Below are 24,158 nucleotides of genomic sequence, written 5' to 3' on the forward strand. Positions count from 1 at the left end.
TTCTTGTAAGCAGTCTCAGGCCCATAATCAAAGGCCTGATTTTGGTTACTGGGATAAATTGTGGATCCCTTGCAGCATCATAGAAAAATAGGGCTGACAAGGACCTCAGGACGCCACACCTAGTCCGACTCCCTGCTTAAGGTAGGATCAACCCTGTCTGAACCATCCCAGATGAGGGTGTGTGTGGAGAAGCCAAGAGGAGTTGATCTACATGGTAGTAATGCCCAGAGAGTGTTTCAGCTGTGGAAGGTCAACAGTAAGGGACAGAAATGCCTGCTCACCAGGCAAAGGACACACTCTGCAGAACCCAAGTTCATCCCTGACCCTTCCATCTTTGTCCTCAGAGGGAATCCTACAAAAAACCTTCAGGAGGAAAAAAGACAGGCCTGGGAACAAATATCTACACTTTTACTGAACACCAGCCACCATGGACTTGAGGCAGGTGCCGCTGCATTGCCATTCTCACAGCTTCTCTGCTTCACAGATTTTCCCATTTTAAAAGGATTAATTCTGTTAGCCTAACAGGATTGAACAACAGTCAGTCATTGTAATTTAGATTCAACGCAGGCTGCAGATATTTCTGTCTTGACTTATACTAGGTGTCCAACAGCTTGCCTATCATCTCCACTACAAATTTGGACCAACAAGAGATATTACCAAGCAGACCTCACTTTGTGCATGGTCCCTGGACCACCATGGCTAAAACAGGACCATTATATTGGCAAAGAAAAAGCTGAGGTCAATGGATAAATTCAGATAGTAGAGGGCTTACAGCCAAGAAAGCACTGGAAGCATCTCCCAATGGCTGTTCTCAGGTGGAGCTGTGTATGTTTGTAGACAGGAATATGGGATATTGTAGCCCAAAACGGGAAGGCCAAGGGAGCCCCTGGCAACTTTCCATCCCAAATAAATTAGGGCAGGTGGGTGAGGAGTGTTATGTAAAGCTGTCATGTGCTCAGCAAGTCTACACGTTTCATTCTTTTCACTTTGAATACTTGACTGTGTTCGGGAGCCCTGAAAACCCCTCACCTTTTTCTGTGCTGAGGGTGTCACTACCTTCCTCCTCCCCAGATTTTATGCTCCCAGAAGCAGTTCAGTCTGAACCACAATAATTAATATGAGAGAGAAGGTGGATGGTGAGGGAGTTTCAAGGGAGCTGAGATGCATCAGCTAGCAATCACACCCAACACTAATAAGGTGCCCCCAGGAAAGAACAAGGTACACAAGTCGTGACTCAGTTTTCCTGCTCCCTACTCCATTAGCCAACAGATTGTTCTCTCAGAGAAATGGGCAGGAATACAGACATTTGAACCTGAAGGGTATAAAACTCCTCCACACCAAGGCATGGCTGGGCAGGGGAGCAGTCTGCAACTTGCCTTGACCATGAAGATGGATTCTGAGGGGCCCGAGTCTCCACCACCCGGGGCAGCATGTCTGTGTATTGTCTGCTGTATGTAGCTGCTTTTGGTCACGTGGCCTGATGGATAATAGCCCAAGAAACCTGCATACAGTTTGGAGGAATTTACTTTGGCTTCTCTTGGACTACTTCTCTGGATAAAATAAAAGCTCCTAGAGACATCCTGGGTGTAACAATCATTCTACCTAGCATCGTATCAGGCTGCTCATAGCTTCCTATAAACAAGCTGAAGGACATCTTTTTCTGATTGACTTTGGAGTGTGGGCTGGGAACATGTCTGCCCCGAAGAGCATGCTGGAGCGGAGCCCAGACATGCTCACTCTCCTTGGGAGGATGCTGCATCATTTCGATCTTCCAAGCTGCAGAGCTGAATCGATCTGTATCTGTCTGGGACCAGCCCTGATGTGTTTTTCCACTGCTCAAGAGGAAGGTGGATATAAAGAGGCTGTCGGTAGTCTTGGCAGCATGGCTGCAACCCTGCTTTGATGCAACGCATTTATTCAAGATGCTGCCAGGCTCCAGAACCCTTTGGCAAGGCAACAAAGAGCAATGTACAATCCCTCCCTATACAATACCCGTGGCAAAGCTGTGGGCTGCAGCTGCTTTATTCTGATAAAGAGATGAGCAATGAGGCAATGCTGCAATTGCAATTGAAATGAGCAATCCCGGTCCCTGCTCTCATGATAGCTAGTGACAGAGACAAAAAGCTGCTGAGAAGTCTCTGGGTCAAAGGCAGTCCCTTTCTTAACCTCCCCATGTCTCTGCTCTGAAGCTCATGCTGCAACTGTAGGCTTGCTCTTTGCAGAAAGCCAGTGGTGGTGAGGGAGAAGTCAGTTCTCACCCTCATTAGACTCAAGGCACCCACCTTGAGTCTAAATATGCCAGGCCACAGCTTTCACTCATCTGTTTTTTTTTTAACTACGGAAAAAATACTAGAGCAATTCTTCTATTGCAAGGAGTTCAGAAAGACCATAAGTGGGCAGGAAGGTTTGGACACTGTGGATTCCTATTTGAAATCCCTGGGTTTATCTTGCGACTGTGCAGACATACCTGATGGGGCTATTTCAGCCCAGCAACCTTAAATGGATTTCATGACACCTCAGGGTGCTACAGCAGTCCTGTTGAGAATCACTGCTCCATTTGTATGGCACTGTTCCAGCATATCTACAAGCGCAGGGCGTCCTAACCCCAGCGCTCACATTCGTCTCAAATCTCCCTCTTTCCTGGAGCCCAAGAAAGGATAAAGCTGGCTCCCCTGGTGGGCTGGGAGCCAGCCATTTCCTTCTGATGGGCTTTTGTATTGCAGCAGAATGAAATCCCTGGCTGCAATCACAGGCCTTGTTGTGCCATAGAGAGGAATACCCCTTAGCCTACAATGTGACAGCTGGAAGGGGAGGGGTGAGGGGAGATAAGGGAAGGGAACTTTGCTCAAGGTTACAGAAGGACCCAGGAGCCCTGGGGATCCAGACTAAGCTGTGCTGTTCCCCTCAATTCTAGCATCCAACTACAGACAGCAGTTCTCTGATATTTTCCCCCATGAACCTTGGGGAAGAAAAGTGTGTGTGGGGTGGGAGGAAGCAATCATTTGGAGAAAGGGAAGGCTATTGCCTCTGAAATAAAGCATGCTGAGCAGACATTTCATTTCCCGCTGTGTCACTGAAAAAGCAACGCCACAAATTTTATCTCAAATCTCAGGAGACAGCGATAAGACAAGGGCAGCAATAAGGCAGCCATTGGCTGGGCTAGAAGGGGGAAGAGGGGCATTTGCAGGATTGAGACAATCCCAACAGACAGGAGACGCCAGTACCAGGGATGAAACCTGAACCGGCTCGACTGACTGACTCAGCGGGAATCGATTATATGATATACTTGAAGTGTCACCTCAACGGCAGGTCTCGTCTTGTAGATGCTAGGAACCAATGGGAAGCACTGGCCAGGTCTATATGGTTTTCCACCCAATCCCAGGGAGGCTGCCAATGATGGAATAAGTGACACCCACTCAGTCATGCCAAAAGTCAGTGACTCAAAGTGGTCCCGAGCCCCCCCACCACTGTTGCTTCTGGACCTCTTCTGAGAAAGAAGATGAGCATGGCATGGGGTGGGCACCCACAGCCACACCAAGACCCCTCCACTTTTGAGGAGGTCTTGTGTAATCAAGAAGGGGGACCATGGAGACATGGCCACAGATTCCAATCAGTTGTCTGACATCCCAAATTCAGGCCTAATCAGCATGAACACACACACACCTCTCACCAGGCAAGAGACACTAAAATCCACAGTGGTGTCTCTGCTTCTTAATGAAGCCCAAAAGACAAACTAGCCAAGACTGGAGACAGATTTTGTCCTGGGAAGTGAGATTCTAGAGCTGCGATCAGATATACAAACAATATTTTTTTTGTGCCCACTGCTATAAAGATTTAACCCTCTTGTTTCCAGATATCCCTGGGGATGCAATAGCACAGGAGAGATTTACCCTCTATGTCCTTCTAGATCAGTATTCCAGCCTCCAGCCATCGAAGAGGTGACGGCTAGCAGCAAAGATGGCCGACCCACTGCAGTAGGGAGCACCAAAGAGGACCCCCATCTCCAGCTGAATGCCAAGACCCTATGTATAGAAAGGACTACCCAATCCCAACAGGAATAAGGCCCAGAGACCACTTCAATGGGTCCCATGGGTGATTCGTGGCCAACTGCTGAGTTATACCCGCATTTATCCCAACACAGTTTGGACACTGAGTCAATCAGGGAGAGGCAACAAGGTACTCCAGAGTCCCCACTCCCAGTCCAACCCTGGAGATGGGCTGATTTCCACTCCCCCACTCCTGACCCTACAGAACCTGCACGGCTGGAGAGCAAAGCAGGAGGACAGACCCTCTGGAGTGAACAGACTCGCTGGGAATTTCAATGGGCTGTCAGCATCTCCAGCCTCCTGATTTACATGCAGCGAAGACGCACGCACACACATGCAAACCAGGCCAGGCTGATAGATCGCTCTGCCCAGAAGAGCCTGGCTATGACAAAGCAACATCAAAGCCAGGACTACAGACTGAAAGGGAACCTTTGCTTCCCCTCCCCTGTCTGAGATGCACAAGGAGAAGGGTTTTTTCCCCCTCTTGAAGTGGGTTGGCTCCTTTAAGAGCTGTCACCTGCTTTTTTTTCCCTCCCCCCCACACCCCCCCCATGGAGGCATCTGCACTGCAGATCTTTGCAGGAAAGGCAGCCTGGCAGACGCACAATGGGGAGGAAAGAACAGCCCCGCTGGACAGGGAGCGAAGGAACCAGCCCCTGCTTTGTCTGATCAGCTTCCCCCCACTTGTCCCTCTCCCCCCCACACGCTCCATTTATCGAGCTGTCACTCAACAAAAGGGAAAAGGCTGCAGCAGAAATGGAACGGAGCCCTGCCACCCCCCTCCCCCACAGCCACCTGCCCTGGAAGACCTTCAGCCAGTGGATTATTCCCACCCCACCCTCCGCAAGGAGATAAATAGACTTGCCCTCAGTGGCTAGGAGGAGGGGGGAAGAGGGGGACGGTGAAGCATTCATCTCGCACCAGCTCTAGCGGAGGTGTGTGTGGGGGCGCGTGGTACCCTGATGTCTTGGGGACCAGAAGACGCCTCCCCGCCGCCTCCCTTGGGCTCGGACAGGGGTACCTTGATCCCCGCCCTGCCATGATGCACCCCCACCCGTCCATCCACACACCCAGATCCCTGCCCCCTTGCACCGCCATCTGCCCAGCCCTGATCCAGGGCCTGCCCAGCGACACTCCCCCAGCGCGTGCGGGGCACCAGTGCGCAATGCAAACTGCCCTGGTCCTGGGCCCTGCGCTCACCCCAGCCCCTTCCCTAGGTGATGCTCCCCCAGGGCTGTTCCAGGACCCCCCCTCCGCCTGCTCCTCTTCCCCTGGCTCTTCCAGCACCCCTCCCCCAGCTATTCCCTCCCCTCAGGCTGCTCCAAGCCCCCCCACAAGAACCGCAGGCTGTTCCAAGACACGCCCCCAGCTGCTCCCCTTCCCCCGCTGTTCCAAGCCCCTCCCTGGAGAGGTCCAGGCTGTTCCAAGCCCCTCCCCCCGGCGCTGCTCCCCTCACAAGGCTGTTCCAGGCCCCCTACCCGCGCTGTTCCAAGCCCCTCCCCCTACAGCTCCGGGCTGTTTCAAGCCCCCTCCCTCCGGAGCCCCGGGCTATTTCAAGCCCCCTCCCCCCGGAGCCGCTCCTCCCCGGGGCTGTCCCGGCCCTTACCGGCGCAGGGCGGGGAGCCGCCCCCCTTGCAGTCGCGGCCGCCCGCGGGGCTGGGGCCGCTGCCCGGCTCGGAGAGCCCCCCCCCGAGGGAGGAGGAGATGTAGGGGGACTGGGTGGCGGAGTCGGCCATGGCAGCGGCAGCAGGAACCCAGGCAAGGCGCGTCCGACCCACTCGACGGGCAGACAGCGACTGACAGGCAGCCGGGACAGCGGCGCAGGGCGCGTGCGCGACGCGGAGGGGGGCGGTGGCGGCACACTGCGCAAGCGCGGGCGGAGGGGCGGTGCCCCTGCGCATGCGTATCGGAAAGCGCGACGCGGGCCCCCAACGCGCAGGCGTCAACGGCCGATCCCGCGCGTTCGCCTAGTGAACAGACCTTCGCCTGGGTGCGCTTGCGCAGTGGAGCGTCGGGGGAGTAGGGCGGTTTACGCATGCGCAAGATTTCTGGGCGGTGTCGCTGCTCTTGCAGCACAGGCGCACGCGCAGTTGCGTCCCGAGGGAGCAGAATGGGCGCGGGTGGGTGGCTCCGCGTTGATTTTAGGTTCCTGTTTAATAAAACAATAGCAGCGCAACTGGGAAGGGCAACATCTTTCCGCAGTCGCCGCCTGCTCTCAATACAACTTCCCACTGCAACCAGTCCAGCTTTTCCCAGCCTGCAGCAGACTCCTTTCCGGGGCTGCACCAAAGCTGGGGGAGGAGGGGGCTCGCAGGCCTGGGTCCTCTCCTGCCTCGTGAGGTGGGTCTGACGGCTCACAGGGGCTCTGGGAGCCCGGACACCGGCAATGCAACGTTGCAATGGGGTTGGGGGAGGGCAGAACCGCCCCAGCCCACGGCCCCAGGGCATCCCTCCCCTTCCCTGCGCCGCGGTGCACCCCGGGAGCCCCCCCTCCTGGGGACTCCATTGCCCAGCGAGCTCTGCGTGCTGCGCGCGCCCCCCTAGCTTTGGCTGCGCGCGGGGCACGCCGGGAGTTGTAGTCCACTGGGAGGGGCAGAGCCACTCCCCGGCGCGCTCCAAGCGAGAGGGTTGGCCTGCCCACCTCGGGGGGGGGGGGGTGGCTGTTGATCCGGCGTCGGCGTCGGGCTGGAAGCGGCCGGTGAGCGGGATTCCCCTGTAAGGCCCCTATAGAGCTATAGCGCCTCGGCTCTGCTGTGGGGCGCCGGGTCCCCTATAGAGCCGGCCCGGGGGGTCCTTTATAGGGCAGGAAGTGGAGCCCCCAGAGAGGGGAGCTTTCTATAGAGCCCCTATGGAACGGGAGGGGGACCGTGGGGGGTCCTCCTATAGGGCCGGTTGTGGGGGGTCCATGGAGCAGGTGGGCAGGACTTGGTGGTTGCCTATAGAGCAGATGGGTGGGATGAGGGCTTCCCCCTATAGAGGGGGGAGTCCTACCCCCCCCCCCGACCTGCAAGGAAGGAAGTGGCTTTATAGAATTGGATGTGTGGTCCTATATAGACGGAGGGGCATGGGGTCCCCTATAGCAAGGAAGGGGGGGAGCTCTGGGGCCCCCTTAGAGAAGCTGGAGATGGAGTGCCCTATAGGGGTGGCCTATGGAGCGGCGTAGACACTTGTGGTGTCTCCTGTAGAAGTGGCCAAAAGATCCCCTATAGGGGTTTTCCTTGTAGGAAGGGAAGGGAGGCCCCAGAGGGTCCCCTATAGAGAGCAAGGCAGGAGGGAGGGCTGTAGGGTCTCTTTTTGGAGTGGAGGGTGCCTAGAGGAAAAGGGACCCCTATAGCAAGAAGGGGGGCAAGGCTGTAGGGCCCCTTGCCCTTTGGAGGAGGGGAGGCTATGGGGTCCACCTGAGAGCCAGGAAGGGTCTGGGGGCATCTGTGGACAAGGGGTTTCTGTAGGGGACCTGAAGTGGCTGAGTCTCCTATACAGGAATGGAGGGTGTTCCTTAGGGAAGGGAGTGGGGCCTGCATGGTCCCCTATAGGGAGCTCCTATACAGGACACAGGGACCGTATTTGCCTAGTCCCCTGATTGTGGGAGCTATATAGGCTTCTATAGGTGTCTTCTCAGCCCCTATAGCACACGTAGGGCAGGGCTGGTCTCTGTATACCCTCAGGTCTGGGGCCAGGGGAGGGCAGGGCTCACACCTGAGACTTCTTTCCCCAGCTCAGCTTCCACCCAATGGAGAGGGGCAGGGCAGGGCGGGGCTGTCTGCCTCAGTTTCCCCTGGAGGCCTGGACTGGGGTGGGGGGGAGGGTGTGTAGGGGCAGCCCCAGATCCCTCTTGACCACCTCCCCATGCCTCAGTTTCCCCACCTGGGGAGGGAGAACCCCATCCTACCCTGCACGAAATTGAGGGGGCCCCAGTACTCCAGTCAATAGGGGCTGTATTTTTCCTGTGAAAGGGGCAGAAACATTTTGTGGGGGGCCTAAGACCCTTCCCCTTGCCCCCAGTGCCTCTGTCTTGCTCCTTATGCCCCCCCCCCCCCCAAAGGCTGGTGCCGCAGGCCGGGTGGGGCAGGGCAGGCTGGCATGCAGAATGTATTCTTGGTGTGTTCACAACGGAAAAAGGGCGGGCGTGAGGCTCTCACGGAAGACGGGAGGGGGGAGAAGGGATCCATCCCATAATTCCTCTCTTAGTCATCAGTGGCTGCCGGGCGGGTTTGATGCTGCTGGTACGCGGTTGGGAAATTGGAGCCCCCTGGTGCAGCACACGGATGGGGCACGTCTGTGCGTGTGGTGAAGCTGCCCACAATCCCAGCCTGGCACACATATGTGGCATGGCATGTTGTGCTGAACCCCACATGTGACACTCTCCTATGTAGCGAGTTCCCCCCGCCCCTGCCCCCGGTACACACGTTACACAGAGTGTCCAGGCTATAGCAACATCCCTGCTCTGGCACACGTGTTGTGTGGGATGTCCATGTTACAGTTGCCCTTGGGGCCCCATGCCAGCACATGTATGATGCATGGTGTGTCCATGTTGTAGTGATCCCCTGGGTCTTACCCCCAGCACACGCATGCTATGAACATCCGTGTGCCACTGCCAGGGGTTACTTCAACCTGTCCACATTGCTGTGACCCCCTTGCTGTGGCACACGTGTGTTGATAGCATGATGTCTATACTGATGTGATCTCCCCCCGCACTGACACACACATGTTGATGGCAGGTTGGTGTAGCGATGAACCCCCCTCCCCAATCCCCTGGGCCCAACACATGTACGTTGCATGGCAGATCTGTGTTGTAGTGACCCCCCCCCGCCATGCAACAAATATATGTTGCTTGGCATGTCTATGTGGTAGTGACACCTCCTGCACTGGCACATGTATGTTAATGGCAGGTTCATATTGTAGTGACCCAACCACCCCCTGGGTCCCAGGTTGGCACATGTATGTTGAGGGTGTCTGTGTTGAAATGATCCCTATGCCCTTGCACATGCATGTGTTGATGGCACATGGGTGTAGTAATAACCCCCCACCAGGCCCCTGTACACATGTGTTGCAGGACATGTCTGTCGGGTAGTGACCCCCTGCCACTAGCACATGTATGTTGGTGGCATGTCCATGTTGTAGCGACCTCTCCTGGGTCCCACACTGGCACATGTATGTTGCTTGTGGCATGGCCCTGTTGCAGTGATCCCCCACACCTTCAAGACCCTGTGCCAGTGGTACCAGTCAGTGCCCCAGGTGGTACTGGGGGTAGTGGGGACAGGACTGGACTATCCCAGGTTAACTCCAGGCCTATGTGTCCAGTGTGGGGTGGAGCAGGGTGAAATGATGCAATGGAGCAGGACTGGGGGTGGGGCTTAGGTATCCCGGGCTAACTCTGTGTGTGTCCAGTGTATGTGGGGCATGATGGGGTCAGGCTGTGGGCGGGCTTTCGTATCTCGGGGTAAACCTGTGTGTGTCCAGCGGGGGGGGGGGGGGGGTGTGTTGTTGGGGTGGGGCTTGTATCGGTGGTAACTCATCCACGTATGTCCTCCAGCAGGGGGCATGGGGATAGGGTGGGGCTGGGGTATCCTGGGGTAACTCATCTGAGCATGTCTACTGCAGGGGCAGTGGCGATGGGTGGGGGCAGGGCCAGGGGCAGGGCTATCCTGGGGGAACCCACCCAGGCATGTCCATGTCTGTGCCTGGCAGGGGCGGCGGCGATGGGGCGGGGGCGGCGGGCGCCCCCCGGGCCGGTGCCGGTGGTGCTGACGCACCGGGCGGCGCACGCCTTCGAGCTGGCGGAGCAGGCGCTGGCGAGCGTGCTGCTGCAGGAGCCCGTGCGCGACATGGACGCCGTCGTCGTCTCCGTGGCCGGCGCCTTCCGCAAGGGCAAGAGCTTCCTGCTCGACTTCATGCTGCGCTACATGTACGCCCAGGTAGGCCCCGCCCCCTTCCCAACGCCCCGGGGCAGCCTGCATCCACTGTACTGCATCCCCTGGGGCTGTGGGCCCTGGGGTAGGCCCTGCTCCCTTCCCAGAATGCCCTGGGGCAGCTTGTGCCCGCTGTGCCGCATCCCCTGGGGCTGGGGGCCTTGGGGTAGGTTCTGCCCCCCTCCAAACATCCCCTGGGGTGGGCCTCACCCCCTTTCTAGCACTTCCTGTTGCTGGCCTTACCCCTTCCCAGCATCCCTTGGGGCTGGGTGCCCAGGCTAAGACCCTACCCCCTTCACAGCATCCCCTGGGGTTGGCTGCCCTGGGGTAGGCTCTGCCCCCTTCCTAGCATTGCCCAAGGCTGGGTATCCTGGGTGAGACCCCGCCCCCTTCCCACAGTCCCTTGCTCCTGGTTCAGTAGACCCCAGATGTGACCTGACTCCTCCTCCCATAATGCCTTGCTCCTGATTGGTCCCTCCATGCCCCCAAGAGCCCTCCCAATCCTGTGTCCTTGTGCAGCTCGTGGCCTTGTCCCTGTCCTAGCATGCCCTGGGGCTGGGTGCCCTGGGTGAGGCCCCACCCCTTTCCCACAATCCATTTGCTCCTGCTCTAACAGACCTAAGTGTTGCTGACTCCCCCTCCCATCATGCCTAACTCCTGATTGGATCACCCATGCTGCTGAGGCCCCTCTTTTTCCCGTGGCCACGCCCCCATCCCAGCATGTCATGCTCCTTCTTGCACCGTCCATACTCCTAAGGCCCCCTCCAAATCCCATGGCACCGCTCCCGTCCATGCATGCCTTGCTCCCGGTTGGCCCATCCCTGCCCCCGATGCCCCGCCTTTTCTGCGGCCCTGCCCCTGTCCCAGCATGCCATGCTGTACCTGCAGAAGGAGGCGGGGCCAACGGGGACCCCGGGGCCAGGCTGGCTGGGGCAGGACGACGAGCCCCTGCAGGGCTTCTCGTGGCGCGGCGGCTCCGAGCCCGACACCACCGGCATCCACATCTGGAGCGAGGTCTTCGTTGTCCAGAAGCCGGGGGGCAAGAAGGTGCTGGGGGCGGGGCTATGGGATGGGGCAGGCTGGAGGAACGGGAGTGGGCCCAGGGAGAGGGGGTGGGGCTGGGGAAAGAGAGTTGGTCCATGGGATGTGGGTGAGACTGAGGGAGAAGTGGTGGAGCCATGGGGTGTGGGTTGGGCCACGGCATGGGGACCAGACCATATGGAGAGGGGTGGAGCCATAGAGTGGAGAGGGTGGGGCTAAGGGAGGGGTCAGAGCCATGGGATGGGGCGGAGCTTAGGGAGAGGGTAGAGCCATGGGATGGGGATGGGGTGAGGGCGGAGCCATGAAATGGGGGTGGAGCCAGGGTTGATGCATAGTGGGGTGGGGGGCTGGAGGCTGGGTGCAGGTCTGGGGGTGATTGGCAGGTGGGTGGAGCTGAGCTGAGGCTAGGGGTGAGAGAGCTGGGGTGGCACCAGGGGTGATTGGCAGATGGGATGAGCTGAGATGTGTTGGGTGGGGCCAGGGGTGCAGGCGGGGAAGCAGGGGGTGATGGGGCAGGGCTCCTGTGGGGGCGGGGTCTCACCCCCATGCCCTGCCCCAGGTGGCTGTGGTGCTGATGGACACGCAAGGGGCCTTCGACAGCCAATCGACCGTCAGGGACTGCGCCACCATCTTTGCGCTCAGCACCATGACCAGCTCTGTGCAGGTAAACTTTGTGCACCCCAGGGCATCCTGGGAAGGAGGAGGGGCTTGAGATTTAAGGGACCAGCACACTGTTTGCCCCATGGGTCCTGACATTTAAAGGGATGGTGCGCCATGTTCTGGGATTTAAAGGGACAGGACACCTTTGCCTGCCCCTATCCTCCCCATCCATGCTTTCTGGAATTTAAAGGGCCAGTGCACCTTTCCCCCCTGTGCTTTCTGGAATCTAAAAGGCCAGCTGCCTTTTGTCTCCGTTTCCTGAGATTTAAAGGGCCAGTGCAGCATTTGCTCCATGGGTCCTGGCATTTTAAAGAGCCAGAGTGCCATTTGCCATGGTGTTTCCTGAGATTTGAAAGGCCAGTACACTTTTTACCCCCATGCTTCCTGAGAGTTAAAGGGCTGGTGTGCCCCGGGCCAGAAGTGACAGGGGTCTCTGTTCCCTTTCAGATCTATAACCTCTCCCAGAACATCCAGGAGGATGATTTGCAACAGCTGCAGGTACAGGGGGAGGCCAAGGAAGTGGGGGGCAGGTGGAGGAAGCACCAGGGGCATCTCTGGACTCTCAAGAGTGGGGGGAGGGGAAGGGGCAGTATCTCAGAGCCATGGGAATCAGTAGCACAGGACCTGCCCCCTTCCCCAGGGCAGAGTGGCCTGTGACTGCCTGGGCCCTCGGATCTGGGCACTAACAAGCCCGTTAGCAGAAGGCAGGACAGAGGCTGATTTACCCCAGTGGGGGTGGGTTGGGGGGCTCTATATGACTCCCTCTGCTTAATGCCCTATGGTTGTCTCTGTCCCATCCCTCAGCTCTTCACAGAGTACGGGCGCTTGGCCATGGATGAGATCTTTCACAAGCCCTTCCAGGTATGTCCCAGCTTCCCTGCCCACCTCCCTGGCATCAGAGTTGGGGGTAACTGAGGGTGTGGACAGGGGTGGAGGGGCAGATCTCAGGCTTGGCCATTCCAGAGACCCTTCAACTGGCTGAGAGTGGTCCTGCTATTACCCACAACCCCCTGGGGCACCACCCCGTGAATCATCCCCATGACATGAGTTTGATCAGTCTCAGCTCTGCTCCCCAGTCCCCCCACCCTTAATTGGATTAGCTGCAGAGACCATCCCCCCTCCCCCCATAAGGCCCTCCTAGGCAAGGACATCCTATAGGGACCCCCATGTTGGGAACCAACCCCCCAGGAGGGAGGGGCAGGGAAGTAGCACTCCATTGTTGCCTCCCTGTGATATCACTTGTGAGCCTCCTGCCATCCCCTCTCCCCACCTCCAGACCCTCATGTTCCTGGTCCGGGACTGGAGCTTCCCTTACGAATATATCTACGGCCTCCAGGGGGGTATGAAGTTCCTGGAGAAGCGGCTGGAGGTGAGTCTGGGGGGAGCTGAGAGGCCCTAGAGGGGATTGCGGGGTGTCATTCACCCTCCCACCCCTAGGGAGCACCAAATGGGTGGTTACCATACAAGCCTTGTGCGTGTGTCTGTCCCCAAATATTGCCCCCCTCCCTTGTGAGCCTGAAAAGGAGTATCTATGTCATTCTGGGCTCCCCCTCCTCAGGAATTAGGGAGGGGGGTAGAATTGTACCCTCTGTCATAGATGCCCTTTGGGGGTCAGCCTGATGCCCCAAGAGGTGGGTGGGGGGAGGACAGGGACCCTGCTGCCATCAACAACCAGATACCAGGGTAACTAAGTCCAGTGAGCAACTGGGAGTGAGTGCTGGGTTGGAGAGGCATGGGGGCAGGCATGGCCAGGTTGGGTAGGGCAGAGGGGCAAGAGGGCAGATCAGGCCAGCATGGGGAGCAGGGGCTCTTGGGAGCCTAGAGGGGACTCAGGGGTGTCATTCACCTTTCTGCCAGCGGGGGGCATCCTGTGGATGATGCTAACACAGGCTTTTCCCATCTGTCCATGCCTAAATATCATCCCCCCTCTGCTTGCTAGTTAGTTCCTGCCCCATTCTGGGCCTGGCCCCCTTGCTCGCAGGGGCTGATCTGGTGTCTTCCTCCCCCCGCAGGTGAAAACCCAGCAGCATGAGGAGATCCAGAATGTGCGCAAGCACATCCACTCGTGCTTCACCGATGTCAGCTGCTTCCTCCTGCCCCACCCCGGCCTCAAGGTGGCCACCAGCCCCAGCTTTGATGGTCGCCTCAAAGGTAACCCTGTCCCCTTCCCACAGTTCCTCTGTGTCAGCATCCAAGGCCCTGCCCCTTCCCACAATCCCCTGTCTCTGGGGGTCCATGTAACCTCCTCCTTCGCACAATTCTGTGTGTCTGCTCCCCACTTCCCACAATACTCTGTGTGTGTGAGGCCCCACCCCCTTCTTGCCCATGGGGGCAAGTCACTGGGGTTAAGGCCTTGCCCCCATTTTATGCCCCCTTCCCTCAATTCCCTGTCCCAGTATCTGAGGCCCTGCCCCTACCCTGAATCCCCTGTCCCCAGGGTCAAGGCCCCATCCCACAATCCCTGGTCCTTTGGTTCTTTCTGTCTGCCTGGTCTCTTTTGAGACCCTCCTGTCTGTCTAACTAGAGATAAACCAGGATATTTTAGGTCCCATCCGTCTGTGCCTGAGTTATTCTGGGGTATTTCCTGCCTAGTTCTGCCCATGGCCTGAGTTATTTTGGGGTATCTCGCACCTTGTCTGTCTGCCCCTGAGCTACCCCAGGGCATCTTACCCCTGGTCTGTGTATGCTTGAGTTAACCTGGGGCATCTTGCATTCCATCTGCTCCTGGCCTGACTTATTCTGGGGTATCTCACACCCTGTCTGTTTCCCTTAAAATAATCCAGGGTATCTCAGCCCCCATCTCTCTGTGCCTTGGTTATTCTGGGGTATCTTCTGCCCTGTGTGCCTGCCATCCAGAGTTACCCTGTGGTTCCCTGCCCTGCCTTCCTGTCTCACCCCCCATGCCCCCTCTCCTGCCCCCCACAGATGTGGCCGAGGAGTTTAAGGAGGGGCTGCAGCAGCTCATACCCCTGGTCCTGGACCCCGCGCGGCTCAGGGAGAAGGAAATCAATGGCTCCATGGTCACCTGCCGTGGGCTGCTAGAGTACTTCAAGGTGGGTGCAGTCCTGCCTCCGGTTAGCAGGGGGCAGCAGCGCTCCACTGAGCCTCCTGACAGGGACCGGGGTTAGAGCCGGGAGCTCTCTTGTCAGGGGTTGCACTAGACTTCCTGAGGTCCCTTCCAGCCCTCATTTTCTATAATTTTATAATACGTGATAATTGGGACGATGCCAGGGGAAGCCTCGGACCAGACAGGCATGTACTGTGTTGCACCGTGCCCTCTGCGCTGTGCTGTGCCCTCTGCGATGCGCCATGCCTTCTGCGCAGCCTCCTCAAATTTCCACGCCAAGGTGTGGCAGGCGAGACTGCTGGACTGGGGAAGGCTGGAGGGTGTAGGCACAAGCAAACCCTGAGAGGCGGGTACTCTGTAGCAGCGCTTGCAAGTAGTTTATAATATCTAACATGTGCACACATGTTGGGATATGTGTGTGTATGTATACATGTATGCATATATAATGTGTGTATATGCACATAAGTCCATATATATACATGTGTGTGCATGTATACATGTACACTGTGTGTATATGTGTACACATGCATACATGTGTATATTTGTGTGAGGAGATCAGCAGGGACAGGTCAGTTAGTGTTTCATGAGTCTTGCATGAGGGGGGGCATTGTGAATCGGGTGCAGGGCACTGAGGGCATAACTGGATTCCCATAGGGCTGCAATAGGTTAAAGAGGAGGTGGGGCCATGCCCCCACCTGTGCCTCAGTTTCCCCATTCAGCGGGGAAGCTAGTACATGAATTGGGGGCAGGTATTTGCTGGGGGGTTGAGTGCATGTGGTAGGGGTCACAACTGGGGCAGGGGCGCCCCTGATGTCTGCCACCCTTCATCTTGTTTCTCACCCTCCCAGGCGTACATCAAGATCTACCAAGGGGAGGACCTACCACACCCCAAAACCATGCTCCAGGTGAGTACTTGCCCCAACCTGGGGTAACTGGTGTGGGCCGGGGGGGTGTTGTTACCCTCCTGCCATGGGCTGGATGGGAAGGGTTAAATCTGGAGAGAGGGGGGTGGGGCTGTAGATGAGTTGCATCCTCCCACCAGTAGCTGTGGGTGGTACTACACCCCCAGTGTCACCCCCTTGTCGGCTGTGGGTGGTACTGTACCCCCAATGTCATCCTCCCATTGGCCGTGGGCAGTTCTGTACCCATGATGTCAACCCCCCATTGGCTCTGGGTGGTACTGTACCCCCATGTCACCCCACATTGTCAACCATCCATTGGCTGTGGGCTGTACTACACCCCCCAGCATCACCCCCTCATTGGCTGTAGGCAGTCCTGCACCCTTGATATCACTCCCTGTTGGCTGAGGTTGGTATTGCAGGCCCGATGCCCCCCTCCCAATGGCTGGGAGCAATACTGACCCCACCCCCGGAGTGAGGGGGCTAGCGCTGGGCCTTGCTGTGACGTCTTTCCTGCCCCATCTCTTCCTCTCTACAGGCAACTGCAGAGGCCAATAACTTGGCAGCTGTGGCCTCTGCCAAGGACCTGTATTATCTCAAGATGGAGCAGGTATGCAAGGCCCCTGTGGGGTGAGGACTGGAGGAGGGGCTGATATGGCCCCCATGTGATGACAGGGCTCCCTTTAACCCTGCTGGAGCCCCCCATCCAGGCGCCCCCTTTGAGAAACTGCCAGAGACAGAAGAGAACCCAGGTGTCCGAGCTTCTGCCCCCCCCATCCTAACTGGCCTGCCCCCACTCCCCTCCCAGATACCCTAGGTACCCAGAACGACTCATCCAGGGTAAGTTACATCTTTCCTCAACCTTGAATGAGCAAGGAGCATTAATTACACCAGATACTTAATCCACTAGAAATGACATCCATCCATACCCTTGAATTGATGCATCCTGTTGGAGTGTCCTATGGACCCCTTAGATGCCCTAGAACATCTCATCCAGGATAAATTACATCTGTTCCCAACCTTGAATGAGATGATATTTTTTCAGTGTTTTTATTACAGTGGATGCTTAATCCAGGTTAAATTACATCTGTGCACAACCTTGAATAACCTTAGTACTTTTCCAATGTTTACTTACTCCGGATGCTTAATCCACGCTAAATTACATCTGTCTATAACCTAGAATGACCCAATATTTTTCTAGTGTCTTAGTTATATTGAATGTTTAATCTGCATTAAATTATGTCTGAATCCAGGTTGATCATAGAACATGAGACTTGGAAGGGATCTCAGGAGGTCACATCTAGTCCAACCCCCTGCTCAAAGCAGGACCAGCCCCAACCAGATCATTCCAGCCAGGGCTTTGTCCAGCTGTGCCTTAAAAACCTCCAAGGATGGAGAGTCCACCACCTCTCTGGGGAGCCTGTTTCAGTGCTTCACCACCCTCCTAGTGAGAAAGTTTTTTCTAGTATCTAACCTCAGCTTCCCTTGCTACAGCTTGAGCCCATTGCTCCTTGTTCTGTCGTCTGCCCCCACTGAGAACAGTCCAGCTCCAGCCCCTGTGCAACCCCCCTGCAGGGAGTTGAAGGCTGCTATTAAATCCCCCCTCAGTCTTCTATTCTCCAGACTCAATAAGTCCAGTTCCTTCAGCCTCTCCTCACATGTGCTCCAGCCCCTGGACATTTTTTGTTGCCCTCTGGTGGACTCTCTCCAACTTGTCCACATCCTTTCTGTAGTGGGGAGGCCCAAAACTGGACACAGGACTGCAGATGTGGCCTCATCAGTGCTGAATAGAGGGGGAAAATCACTGCCTTTGACCTGCTGGCAACACTCCTACCAGTGCAGCCCAGGATGCCGGTAGCCTTCTTGGCAACAAGGGCACACTGCTGGCTCCTGTTCAGCTTCTTGTCCCCTGTCACCCCCATGTCTTTTTCTGCAGAGCTTCTGCCCAGCCAGTCACCCCCAGCCTGTCCCGGTTCAGGATATGTCTGTCTACAACCCAAGCCAGTACTTTTCTAATGTCTTAGTTACACTGGATGCTTCATGTGGATTTAATTACATCTGTCCACAACCTTGAATGACCCAGTGCTTTTCCAGTGTGTAAATTATGCCAGAGACTTTGTCCACAGTAAATTATGACTGCCTTAAATGAGCCAAGACTTTTCCAATGCATTAGTTACACCCGATGCCTAATCCATGTTAAATGATGTCTGCCCACACCCTCATCTCCCTTCTCCTCCCCCCCTCCCCCAGATGTGCGGGGGTGACAAGCCGTATGTGGCTCCAGCCCAGCTGGACGAGAGGCACGAGGCAGCACGAACAGCGGCCCTGGAGCTCTTCCGGCGGGTAAAGAAGATGGGGGGTGCGGCCTTCAGCCGGGGCTACGAGGAGCAGCTGGAGACGGAGCTGGCCGAGCTGCACGCACACTTCTCCCGGCACAACGAGGCCAAGAACCTGCTGGGGGCTCTGCGCACCCCGGCCGTGCTGGCGGGCACTGTGCTGGCCCTCTACCTAGGCTCGGGCCTCTCGGGCTTCGTCGGCCTGTCGGTGGTGGCCCAGCTCTGCAACGGGCTGGTGGGGCTGTTGCTGCTGGCCCTGCTGGCTTGGGGCTACATCCGGTACTCGGGGCACTACCGGCCCCTGGGGACCGCCATTGACACCACCGCCGGCTATGTGCTTGAGCAGGTAGGTGGGAGACGGGCAGGGTGGGGGGTGTTGGGGCAGGCAGCATGGGGTAAACATTGGAGGGGCGTGGGGGCAAGGTGAAGGGGGTGAGCGTTGCGGGGGTGGGGGCTGGGCTGAGGGGGTGACTGTTGGGGGGTGGGGGCAGGGGGGCATTGCCCTGGCCCCCTCCCCCTTCTTACCCCCCTTCTTTCTGCTCCCTCAGGCCACCGCGCTGGGCAACACCACCCGTACTGACACTGCCGGCCCCCCGCCCCGGCCCCCGCCTGACAAGAAGGGGCAGTGAGTGATGGGGCTGCACCTGGGGACCCTCCCACCTCACTGCCTCCCCGCAGCCTCCACTTTGCTCCCCCCCAGCGCCAGCTCTCGCACTTTAAGACCGGACTGCAGCTTTATGGGCCCACCAGTGCCCACCAGTGCCTTCCAACTGGGGCTCCGTTCCCTTCCCCCTCTGTTGGGAGGGCACAGAGACCTGGGGGGTCCAAGTGCCCCCCATCCCCCCTCCAGTGCCTTGAGCCCCTCCTCTACTTTATTTGGGGGGTCTTGTATTGCCCCCCCACGATGGTCAGCCATTTTGTATCAGGGTCACCCCCCACCCGGTTGCCTGGGTTCTATGTTGGGGGGGCCATGTGCCCCTCCCCCCTCCCAGGGCCTGGCAGTCCCTGGGAGCTATTGAGTCGGGGGTCTAGACCCCCGCTCTCCCCACATGGGCCAGATCCTGCCCCACATTCCCGCTGATGTATAAGCACAATAAATGGCATTCCGTTTCCAGCTGGTGCCTCGGGGGTTAATCGGGGGCTGTTGCCATGGGGATGGGAGGGCTGGCTTGGGGTGGTTAATGCCCTGGCTGGGGTGAAGAGGGCAGGAGTAAGAGCCCCAGCTCAGTGGAGGCGTGGCCTGGGGAAGAGGTGGGGCTCTTCACAGGGTAAACTGAGGCATACCTAGCTTCCTGGGGGTTGAGCCCAACCTCCCACCCCAATTTGGAAGCTGGGGGGGGGGGGGGGGCTGATTCCCATTTCTCCCCAGTATGGACCCCGCCTCTCCCCAGAGCTCCAGTGTTAGGGACCCACTTGTCCCCTCTCCCACCTGAATGGGGGTATCAGGGCATGACCCCTCCTCTGCCCACCCCCTCAGCCCCTCCCTGCTTCACCAGTTGCCCCCCCCCAGACCCAGCTGCTCCCCCCTGGCACCTTGATCTGGCTCATGGGGTCTTGCCTCACCAAGACTGATGCCCCTGCCATGGATGCCAGCCTCGGGCCAGGTGGGGATAGGGGGCTTGGGCAGGGACTAGACCCTTCCCAGTCGCAGTAGCGCCCTGGTACTGGGCTGGGCTGGGCTAGAAGGATGGGTGGAAGGGGTTGTGGGGGAGGGTACTGCTACAGGGGCTAAGGTCTGGGGGGCGGGGGGATGTCCTGGACGCCTGGGTCCTCGTGTGGCACCAGCCCACGTGAGAGCGATGTGTGCGTGACCTCTCCCCGCCCCCGTGACTGGGGGGGGCAGGATAGCCCCCAAGCCCACTTCTTAGGTTGGGGGGCACCTCCCAGCCAGTGGGCAGGGCTTCAGCTAGGTCCCGCCCCCAGGGAGGTGGGCAGGGCTTCCTGTAGAGTGCAACTGAGAGCAACCCCAGGGCCCTCTATTAATCTGGGGGGGGAGAGATTCTCTCCCCCAGATCTGCCCCTGCCCCATGGAGGCCAAATTGCCTGGGGGGGCACTTAGATGGTCCCTTTGCCCCTCCCCCACTGCTATGGGGACCCCATTGTGATGCGTTTCCTTTGCTGGGAAACAGGGCCAAGTCCCTTGTCCCCCAGGGCGCCCCAGCTGACTTCCCCTGGGGTCTCTGTCCAGCCTCACCCCCCCACCCTTGACCCCCCCAACCCCCAACTTGACCCTTGACCCCCACCCCTGAACATGTGAGAAGATGCCCGAGAGCCTGGAGCTTGAAGCTGACGGGTCCCCAGAGAAGTTTCCTGCAGACGTAAGTGTGTGAGCGCCGTACAGCCCCGAGCGCAGGAGTGGGGTTCCCTGGGCCACGATGGGGCCCCGGTCCCAGCCTGGGGGCCTATACAGAGCCTGGCGCCCCCCCATTTTGGCTGGTGGTTGATCTATGACCTCATCTGAGGCAGAGAACCCCGGGAGCGCCCTTGGAGGGCACTCCGGGGATTTAAAGAGATACCACTGAATTTTTGGGAGCAAGGCGTCAAGGCTGGTGGGAGGGTCCCCTTTGAGGAGGGGGAGCCGGGCTGCCTGGGCTCTACCCTGCCCCTTCCCCTCGTCTTCCACAGGTGGAGCCAGAGCCTGGGGACCTGATTGAGATCTTCCGCGTCGGGTACCAGCACTGGGCCGTGTATGTGGGCCAGGGCTTTGTCATCCACCTGGCCCCGTCCTGTGAGTGCTCTCAGGCACCTGGGCTCTCCCCCCACTCGGGGGTTGAGGAGTGGAGTCGGGGCTGGAGCAGGGGCAGCTGGGAGCCCGGACACCTGGGGTTCTCCTTACTCTGGTCCCCCACTCTGGGCAGAGCATGGGGCCTGGGTGCTCGGACACCTAGGTCCCTGCACCCCCCTGTTAACCCCATCCCATGCCCCCAGGTGAGCTGCCCAACGCGGGCCTGGACAGTCTGGCGTCAGTGCTGAGCTGCAAGGCGCAGGTGCGGCGGGAGCGGCTGGGGGCGGTGGCCGGGGGGCACCACTACCGTGTCAACAACAAGCACGACGGGAGCCTGCAGCCCCGGCCCAGCCTGGCCGTGGTGGGCAGCGCCGAGGGCCTGGTGGGCTGCGAGCTGGCCTACCGCCTGGGCAGCTGCAACTGCGAGCACTTCGTCACCCGGCTGCGCTACGGCGTCGCCCGCAGTGACCAGGTGCGCCCGGGCACCGGGGTCCCCTGCCGCCCTCCCTCCCCACCCAATGCCGGGGTTCCACCCCTTCATCTGCCCCTCGTGGGTGTTATGGGTCCATCTCCCCCTTCCCCATGGACCCCTGGATTCATCCCCCTGGATGCCCAGACTCCCTCTCTGCCCCGCCTCGGATGCTTGGGTCCCACATCCCCTTCTTCCCCCCAGATCACAAATGCTTGGGGTCAATCCCCCTGGGACACCTGGGTTCAGTGTCCCTGGGATCCATGCTCTCCCCCACTCCCCTGCCCTTACCTGGGTTCCTTCCCCACTCAGGGAGGACGGTGGCAGCTGTGGGGATGGGGGGCAGCCCGGACGCCTGGGATCTTTCTCCATTTCATAGATTTCATAGACGTTAGGGCTGGAAGGGACCTCGGAAGATCATCGAGTCCAGCCCCCCGCCCAAAGGGCAGGAAGTCAGCTGGGGTCATAGGATCCCAGCAAGATAAGCATCCAGTTTCATCTTGAAGGTGTTCTGGAAGGATGGGTTTGAATAGGGGGTCAGGAGCCCAGACACCCGTGTTCTCTGGAGGGCAGTGACATCTGGGGGGTGAAGAGCAGGGCTGAATCCAGGGGTACAAATCCCCTCCCCCCCGCCCTTGCACACACCTCCTTTATTCATATGCAGACGTATGCAAATCTACCTTTACTCATAGGTCCAGGACATCGTGGTGGGCGTGGGCGCAGCTGGCCTCAGCCTGGCAGCGCTGGGCCTGCTGAGAGCCGTGGTGAAGAAGAGACACCGGCAGAACCAGTGACGCACTGGGACACAACTGGGACTGGGGGTTTTGGGGGGGCCTTCCAAGATTTCCAGGGGGGAGGGGCATGTTTCAGCCTGTGCCTGTGTTTGGGAGGGCCTCAGGGACCCCCCCCAGTCCCCCCATTTGATTGACAGAAGAGTAAAGGCCAGAGATTGGTACAAAGCCTCTGTGCACGGTGCTGTACCTATGGGGGAGGGGGGGAAATCAGGGTCCAAGTTTAACCCTCCAGATGCTGGAGTGGTGTTTCATGCTCTGTCCCATCTACCCCCTCCCCCCACCCCGCTCAGCAAAGGGGGGTGAAAAAATGACCTGTATGGGGGTAGCTAGCCCCCCTCTCAAGCGTGGGGGTTGTCTGGACTCAGCTAGATGGTGGCCAGATCCTTCAATGACCCCCGTCCAACCCAGTGCAGCTGGGAGGGGGCTCAGGGGGCCCCTCCTGCTCCTAATAAGCAGATGCCTGCCCCTTAACGAGAGCTGTGCCCTGCCAGCGAGGCCGAAACCTGGCTGTCACAGTGCTCCTTTCTCCCCTCCTGCCCTGTTTCCATGCTGACAGGGCAGCTGCCAGTTAACGAGCTCAGCTAATGCCACTTAACAAGGCTAATTGGTCTCCCCTTAGCCATTTTCTTGGCCCCTTATAGGGCTTTATTATATCCCACAGGCCCCTTCTGCCCCCTTCAGCTAACGAGGAAGCCTGGCCTAACGAAGCTTGCAGTGGTCTAGCGATGGGGCCTCTAATTGTCCCCCGGGGCCTATTTTACTGCCTTGGGGGCCCCTTTTATGCTGAGGGGGCAGGAGGGGGAAGCTGAGGGCGCAGGGGGGAGTCAGGCGGAGTGGGGGGCATCGATGGGGTTAGGGGGTGCAGGGGGTGTGGAGGCAGGGGGCCTAAGTGGGAGTGGGGGTGGTTGGAGAGTGGCCGGGGACTAGATTGGAATAGGATGGGAGGGTTGAGGGGGCATCATGGAAGGAGATGAGGGGGCTGGAGGGTGGTTGTGGGGGCAGAATGGGGCAGGGATCCAAGGTGGGTTGGGAGCTGAGGGGCAGCAAGGGGTATAGTGGGTGGGGGCAGAGAGGGGCTGGGGGAGCAACCGCAGTGCCAGGTGCCCACAGGGCAGTGAAAGGGCTGCGGCATGGGGCAGGACCCCCTGAGTGCCACTGACCCAGTGTCCCTGGATTTCCCCCCCGTGAAGGGTGCTCAGTGCCGTGGGGGGTGGTGGGGGTGCAGCTCCGTGGGGCAGAGCTGTGCTCTACTCCGTGCGGGCACAGGTGGCGGAAAGTGGAACGGCCTTCACAGAAGCAGGGGAAGCTCGGGTGCATAGGCAGTTACAGACCAAGCAGCAGCACCCCGGGGATGTGGTGGGGACAGCAGAGAGCATTGCTCCTCCTGAAAAGCCACATATGTCCCCTGACAGCGCTGTGACACGGTGGGTGCTTGTACACGTGACGATTTGACCATGTACACGTGACGCATCGTGACAAAAAATCGCCATTTCTCTAGCATACTGGCATCACCCCGTACATGTGCACAATGTTTTTTCGTTTCAGACTTCCTTTGAGCGTGGCAACTTAGACCACCTCCGATGTATTTTAATTTTATCGGGGCGAATTGTCCCTTTGTCGACAAAAAAGTCGGGCACGTATCCAACACGGATGTCCAGGCACCAGTGTACGTGTTCTGATGCCCCGTGGCCACCAGGCAGCGCTTCAGTGCCCTGGCGATGTCATGTCATTTGCAGTTCAGTTGGCAGGTGTCTTTGTAACGAGTGCTTTATCACAGCAGGTGTTGCAGAGCCCCACACGGGTCCATCCTTCTACCTTAATAGACTCATAGATTCATAGACGCTGGGGCTGGAAGGGACCTCGGAAGATCATTGAGTCCAGCCCCCTGCCCAAGGGCAGAAAGTCAGCTGGGGTCACACGATCCCAGCAAGATAAACATCCAAATGTCTCTTGAGGGCGTTCAATGTAGGCACTTGAACCACCTCCGGCGGCAGGCTATTCCAGGCCTTGGGGGCTCAGACAGTAAAGAAGTTCTTCCTTATGTCCAGCCTGAAACGGTCACCGAAGAGTTTGTGACCATTGGATCTTGTCATCCCTTGGGGCGCTCTGGTGAACAGACGTTCCCCCAGACCCTGGTGAACACCCCCGATAAACTTACAGGCGGCCACCAGATCACCCCTGAGCCTGCACTTTTCCAGGCTGCAGAATCCCT

The 24,158-nt window shown here is 58.4% G+C and overlaps 3 protein-coding genes across 4 annotated transcripts in view; 2 read left to right on the plus strand and 1 right to left on the minus strand.

Annotated features, from left to right (window-relative positions):
* The window catches only part of RTN3 (reticulon 3), a 43,344-nt gene extending 37,488 nt beyond the window's left edge, over positions 1–5,856 (minus strand). The window contains exon 1 of the mRNA XM_006270760.4: positions 5,653–5,856. Within this exon, the coding sequence (XP_006270822.1) occupies positions 5,653–5,782 (130 nt within the window). The 5' untranslated portion in view covers positions 5,783–5,856. The remainder of the gene's footprint in view (positions 1–5,652) is intronic.
* Positions 5,857–6,680: 824 nt separating this feature from the next.
* Positions 6,681–19,072, plus strand: ATL3 (atlastin GTPase 3). Its single transcript, XM_006270766.3, has 13 exons — positions 6,681–6,761; positions 9,735–9,961; positions 10,844–11,002; positions 11,556–11,660; positions 12,104–12,154; positions 12,461–12,517; positions 12,933–13,025; positions 13,669–13,807; positions 14,582–14,709; positions 15,572–15,628; positions 16,161–16,232; positions 17,873–18,304; positions 18,507–19,072. The coding sequence occupies exons 2-13, from the start codon at positions 9,746–9,748 to the stop codon at positions 18,585–18,587; spliced, it is 1,590 nt and encodes a 529-aa protein (XP_006270828.3). The 5' UTR covers positions 6,681–6,761; positions 9,735–9,745; the 3' UTR covers positions 18,588–19,072.
* Positions 19,073–19,163: 91 nt separating this feature from the next.
* On the plus strand, positions 19,164–22,750 carry LOC102558336 (phospholipase A and acyltransferase 3). 2 transcript variants are annotated; one of them, XM_014596929.3, is made up of 4 exons: positions 19,164–20,276; positions 20,584–20,686; positions 20,887–21,155; positions 21,845–22,750. In XM_014596929.3, the coding sequence occupies exons 1-4, from the start codon at positions 20,220–20,222 to the stop codon at positions 21,944–21,946; spliced, it is 531 nt and encodes a 176-aa protein (XP_014452415.1). In that variant the 5' UTR covers positions 19,164–20,219; the 3' UTR covers positions 21,947–22,750. The 2 variants fall into 2 exon arrangements, with proteins under 2 accessions (XP_014452415.1, XP_059574512.1); XM_059718529.1 differs by lacking the exon at positions 21,845–22,750 and having other exon boundaries at positions 20,887–21,837.
* The last annotated feature ends 1,408 nt before the right edge of the window (positions 22,751–24,158 follow it).

The sequence above is a fragment of the Alligator mississippiensis genome, chromosome 15 (assembly GCF_030867095.1).
Source record: "Alligator mississippiensis isolate rAllMis1 chromosome 15, rAllMis1, whole genome shotgun sequence".
Lineage (NCBI taxonomy): Eukaryota > Metazoa > Chordata > Crocodylia > Alligatoridae > Alligator > Alligator mississippiensis.

Bases quoted from the DNA above. Each gene is read 5' to 3' on its own strand.
- ATL3 (XM_006270766.3), top strand. From the start codon at position 9,746: ATGGGGCGGGGGCGGCGGGCGCCCCCCGGGCCGGTGCCGGTGGTGCTG. The intron at 15,629-16,160 runs GTGAGTACTTGC...TCCTCTCTACAG, and splicing joins ACCCCAAAACCATGCTCCAG to GCAACTGCAGAGGCCAATAA. The intron at 18,305-18,506 runs GTAGGTGGGAGA...CTGCTCCCTCAG, and splicing joins CCGGCTATGTGCTTGAGCAG to GCCACCGCGCTGGGCAACAC.
- LOC102558336 (XM_059718529.1), top strand. From the start codon at position 20,220: ATGCCCGAGAGCCTGGAGCTTGAAGCTGACGGGTCCCCAGAGAAGTTT. The intron at 20,277-20,583 runs GTAAGTGTGTGA...CGTCTTCCACAG, and splicing joins CAGAGAAGTTTCCTGCAGAC to GTGGAGCCAGAGCCTGGGGA. The intron at 20,687-20,886 runs GTGAGTGCTCTC...CCATGCCCCCAG, and splicing joins CATCCACCTGGCCCCGTCCT to GTGAGCTGCCCAACGCGGGC.